Raw genomic sequence first — 6000 nt, 5'->3', positions numbered from 1 at the left:
ACAGTCACATACTAACAACAATCTCCAGCCCAAATCTCCAGTTACATTTTTCAAACATCAGTACCTTGGAACGGACTGTTTAGGATGTCTGCAGGTTTGGAATTGTGTTTACTGCACAACACGAACAGTTGTGAATCAGAAGGCAAGTACGGTAATCTATTGCTAATTACAGCGAATCAGACTAGAGTGAGTGAGTGAGTTGGGGTTAACGCAGCTTTTAACAGTATTCCAGTTATATCACGGCGTGTCAGCTTAGTGTGGGAGGAAAGCCCGAAGTGATGCAGGTCTCGGACGTTTACCACTTCGGTGAAACCCACGAGCACGGGTATGGTGTTGACAAACCGAGAAACATAATCAGGGCGAACCGGGATTCGAACCCACAATCATAGGTTTCTGGCGTGCCCAGGGGATGCAACTCTGCACAGCGAGATGCGGCGCCTTAGACGTGCCCCCTCATAGACTAAAAGACAAATCATCAAAACAGTGTGACTTCAAACAAACTGTGAATTTATTACAGATTGTGTATTGTTTATGGCAAGAGGGAACAAGAGTAGTGATGCAATGTTGTCACTGCATTGTAACCACGTTTCATGTACCATACAGCCTCAGCATTAGAACCTTTCTGCATGTAAGTGTAAAGACCATGAGTGATTTTCCTATAGGCCTCTATAGTCAAGTATGAGTTAAGCATGGTTTTCAATAAGTGTGCAAAGCTCAATAGAATATACACAAACCACCTCATTTTATCAATTTGAAAGTTAGAATAAGACATCTAGATAATAAAAATACAAATCTTAGAAAATGTTAAATACTTTGAATTTAGAGCAAACATCTTCAACTTATCTAATAATTTCTCTCAACAGAAACTATTCCTAAATGTCAACTGAACCATCAGGCACTGAAGAAGTCTCCCCCTTGCTGTAGCTGGTATCCATGTCCTTGTTATCATTATTTGGGTTAGTTCTAGAAAACACAAGCCCGGAATGTCAAGCGTGTCTCTTGCACTTGGATACCACATGTCATATCTGTTCCCACTGAGCATGCTGAGAGGACTAACCAACAGTCCCCATGAAGGCTATCATGTCATCTCCATGAAGGCCGTCACAATGTCGTCTCCTTGAAGGCTATCATGTCATCTCCATGAAGGCCACACAATGTTGGCCCCATGAAGGCTATCATGTCATCTCCATGAAGGCTGTCACAATGTCGTCCCCTTGAAGGCTATCATGTCATCTCCATGAAGGCTGTCACAATGTCGTCCCCATGAAGGCTATCATGTCATCTCCATGAAGGCTGTCACAATGTCGTCCCCATGAAGGCTATCATGTCATCTCCATGAAGGCTGTCACAATGTCGTCCCCTTGAAGGCAGTCACAATGTCGTCCCCTTGAAGGTTATCATGTCATCTCCATGAAGGCTGTCACAATGTCGTCCCCATAAAGGCTATCATGTCATCTCCATGAAGGCTGTCATAATGTCGTCCCCTTGAAAGTTGTCATGATGTCATCCCCAGAAGGCTGTCCCAAAGTTGTCCCAATGAAGGCTATCATGGTGTCGTCCGCATGAAGTCAATCATAGTGTATCCCTAAGAAGGCTGTCATGCACAATGTTGTTCTTATGATGTCAATCACAGTATAACACCTATTTTTTTCCACTCAGCAGAAAGACCTGCAGAGTATGACAGTGTGATCCACCCCACAGCAGACAGTGTGGGCTTCAGCCGGCATTGACACCTGGCAACAAGAAATACCAACAATTAAATAAATAACAAAAATGTTTCATAAGTCAAACATTCTGTGTTGATGTGATTGAGTTAGTGAGTAAAGTTTCAGCAACAAAGCATAGAACAACAATGGATGACTAATTCAATTATTGACACTACTCAACATTGAATAGTTCAATTCTTGACACTGCTTAACATTGAATAATTCAGTTCTTGACACTACTCAACATTGAATAATTCAGTTTTTGACACCACTTATCATTGAATAATTCAGTTCTTGACACTGCTTATCACTGAATAATTCAATTCTTGACACCACTCATCATTGAATAATTCAGTTCTTGACACTGACCTAACATTGAATAATTCATTTCTTGACACTACTCAACATTGAATAATTCAGTTCTTGACACCACTCATCATTAAATAATTCAGTTCTTGACACTACTTAACATTGGATATTCTGTTCTTGACACTGACTTAACATTGAATAATTCAATTCTTGACACTGATTAATTCTGAATAATTCAGTTCTTGACACTGACCTAACATTGAATAATTCATTTCTTGACACTACTCAACATTGAATAATTCAGTTCTTGACACCACTCATCATTGAATAATTCAGTTCTTGACACTGACCTAACATTGAATAATTCATTTCTTGACACTACTCAACATTGAATAATTCAGTTCTTGACACCACTCATCATTAAATAATTCAGTTCTTGACACTACTTAACATTGGATATTCTGTTCTTGACACTGACTTAACATTGAATAATTCAATTCTTGACACTGATTAATTCTGAATAATTCAGTTCTTGACACTGACTTAACATTGAATAATTCAATTCTTGACACTGATTAATTCTGAATAATTCAGTTCTTGACACTACTTAACATTGAATAATTCAGTTCTTGACACTACTTAACATTGAATAATTCAGTTCTTGACACTACTTAACATTAAATAATTCACGTTTTTATGCTACTTTTTCTTATTCCACATGTTGAGGATATCATTAGAAGGTAATTAACTTGGATTCCTTGATTAAACAATTATTTCATTCAACTAGGCTGTTTTCCTGATTTGTGACCAAATAAGAAAAAGCAAAACTACTATGTAGAAACTGACACAGTTGTATAAAAACAGGAATACAACAACTGTACATTGTATTCACAGATATCACTTTCAGTCTTGGCCAGGGACAAAGGGTGATCCGTGACAAAGACAGAATGTACAGTCACCCAAACCCAAGGTATCGTCGACAATCCAATCAGCGTAGACTAGTTCATCTCAAATCCTGACACATCTAGAATCTGTGCCTAGCACACACTTAGACGATATCTGTCTACATCTTATACAAAAAGACCAATCTCCGTCCCCATAGGTCGGAGTTATTGTGATATACAGACACAATCACTTACGCAACGTAACTCGAGAATGTCTTCTTGTATCTACAACTAAGCTTATTTGATTTAACTATGGTGACTCATCAGTACCGTTCCATTTTCTGGCGCTATCAATCCTGGTAAATGTAACACTGTTATGTGCTGGAGGAGGGATAGGATTAGAGGCAAAAACAGCACATTGTCTTTTTGAATGGAGAAAGTTGAAAGTTGTGTCTTTATTGAAGTTAATGTCACTGAGCACGGATCAATACATTTATGTATGAAACACGGCAAACAAGAACAGGAAGAAACATGGAGACATGAGGGTCTGGCTCAACTGAATCTTTTTACAAGATCTGCTATATAATAAATCAAATTATTGGACTCAAAATCAAGGTTAAAGAAGGGCAGAAATCAGCAAAAACAATACTGATAATTCTGTCATTAATTAAAGAGTCATCATATGCACAATAACGATTGTTTTGCTTTTTGAAATATTTACCCAAAACAGTATCAGAAAAGATGTTTATTGTTTGTTTGTTTGTTGTTTAACATTGCACTCAGCAATATCCCAGCCATATGATGGTAGTCTGTAACTTATCGAGTCTGGCTGGCCAAGACATTCCAGTGATTGATATCATGAGCATCGATCCACGCAATTGGGATACCATGTCATGTTCCAACCAAGTCAGCGGGCATGACCACCCGATCTCGTTAGTCACCTCTTACGACAAGCATAGTCGCCTTTTACAGCAAGCATGGGTTGCTGAAGATCTATTCTACCCGGGACCTTCACGGGTCGAAAAGATGTTGAAAATGATGTAATCGCAAGATGTTTGGGGATGTATGTTTATGCATACAAACCTACATCATAATGTGACCAAATCACAAACAACATTGTGAAATAGTTACACAATTATTTATTTAAAAATAAGCAAAATTTTTATCATAATGCATAATAGCCTCACACTTTATATTCCTCCAAACACTATATATGCAGATTTTATATAACTAATATAATGGTATCATACACATACAAAGGATAGAAACTACACTGAGCAGATATAAATACACAAATGGACACCTGATGTGAGAGGATTAAGTCACATGACTATTCTTAACATGCCTAATGGTAATAGTACAGGGTCAAATTTAGAACATGAAACAAGAATAATGTATGTCATTGTGCCTATCAGACTGCTCATTGATTCGCACAAAAGTGGTTGAGAACTGGACAAAAGTGAGAAGTACAATATGGTTGCTGTGACGGTAATGTTTAAAATTGATCTGCATTCTGTAAAGCATATGAATTAGAGACACTATTCCAGTGATGATAAATATTTCAGCCTGATTAACCCTGTGGTTTCAGTGGAGAACATTATTTAAAATTTAATGATTGACAGGCTGGAATCCAGAATCTTAAAAATCCATGTGTACTCAATAAACTCTATCAACAAAATAATAACATTCACAGCTCCATCTATTAGGCGAGGTGAGGCGAGGTGAGGTGATGTGAGGTGAGTGAACAGTGAGTCCCCAAATCCTGTAAGTGCCAAGTTGAGTAAGCATTGATCCACATCATGTTGGCAGGTATTTTGTGATGACAGAGGACTATCCATTTCCAGCAGCCATTGTGACCATCAAATCCAGATTTTATTCACCTTTGACAATAAAATCGGCTCCATGGACACTACACGGGTCCATAATCTCTCTGAAACATGAGCCAAGAGGGACCACACTTGCTTCATGTCAGTATTGATTGCTATATAGGGTCTTCAACCTACGACTTTGACAATCAGAGAGCCCGTTCCACACAGTACCAGCACATAACCCATTATTTATTTTAGTCGGGTTTCAAGACAGTAATATATCGTTACTGGAGGCGGCCAAGCAGTCTGTCAACAGGACCAACTAATCCGTTACTAGTGGTCACAGTGTATAGTTAACACATTAGTCCGGAACCACTCGACACATATTGCGCTGCTGTGTTATAAAGGTCCGGAACCCTTAGCACATCAACTTGTAGCTGGCGCGAACAACACGCAACACGCTAGAGGGCTGTGCATTATTGATGATTAAACAATGAGCAACACAGTGCCACACTTACAGTCACAGCGAGACTGAAGCAATGGAGCAGTCGGCGGACAAAATCATACAAACAACGTGCATAGTGGAATACATTATGTATGAGGTGGTCGCGGGAGGATGTGGCGAGAGTAGACATTGCATTTATCATGGTAGATTTACCATCATGCAACACATCATTTGAGATTGTTCAAAGTGTTTCAAATGTAAAAATGAAAAGATATTGCCAATTATTGTTGAGTGGAACTTATATAATTTTTTCATACACTATCTGTTTTTCTACTGGTTGGTGCACCGAGGCACTGTGAGGTGTGATAACTCAAAACATGACCACTGTTACATGTAGTGTCTCCTTTGGTGATTGTATTTAAAATGCACCTGTTCACCTAGCAGTGAATGGGTACCCTCAGGATGAGATGGTAATGTGACTGTTAACCTTGTAAGGCAGCTTAGGTTGTATACTCCCCAGGAAGCTGGGAATTACATTTGAGAGGACATTGATCCATTGACCGGGTAATATTGGTGTAGCACTTTGAGCATGCTGTGTGAGGAATCTTGCCCATTACAAAGAAGCTCATTATTATTATTAAGGACTTGATAAATCAATCATATCATTTTCCTTTGAGTTTCATGATTTTCCAGGGGGCATGGGTGGCCCAGTCGTCTAAGGCGCTGCAATTCGCTGTGCAGAGTTGGGTCCCTTGGGCACGCCAGAAACCTATGATTATGGGTTTGAATCCCGGTTCGCCCAGATTATGTTTCCTGGTTTGTCAGCACCATATCCGTGCTCGTCGGTT

At 39.1% G+C, this 6000-nt stretch overlaps 1 protein-coding gene across 1 annotated transcript in view; it reads right to left on the bottom strand.

The window, feature by feature from the left end:
• Window positions 1-486: 486 nt before the first annotated feature.
• The window catches only part of LOC124139495 (RCC1-like G exchanging factor-like protein), a 72447-nt gene continuing 66933 nt past the window's right edge, over window positions 487-6000 (bottom strand). Inside the window, exon 12 of the mRNA XM_046506601.2 lies at window positions 487-1733. Within this exon, the coding sequence (XP_046362557.2) occupies window positions 1656-1733 (78 nt within the window). The 3' untranslated portion in view covers window positions 487-1655. The remainder of the gene's footprint in view (window positions 1734-6000) is intronic.

The sequence above is a fragment of the Haliotis rufescens genome, unplaced genomic scaffold (genome assembly GCF_023055435.1).
Source record: "Haliotis rufescens isolate VD_foot unplaced genomic scaffold, xgHalRufe1.0.p SCAF_1, whole genome shotgun sequence".
Lineage (NCBI taxonomy): Eukaryota > Metazoa > Mollusca > Gastropoda > Lepetellida > Haliotidae > Haliotis > Haliotis rufescens.
Note: the sequence above shows the minus strand (reverse complement) of the source record. Positions and strands in the feature narration are given on the sequence as shown.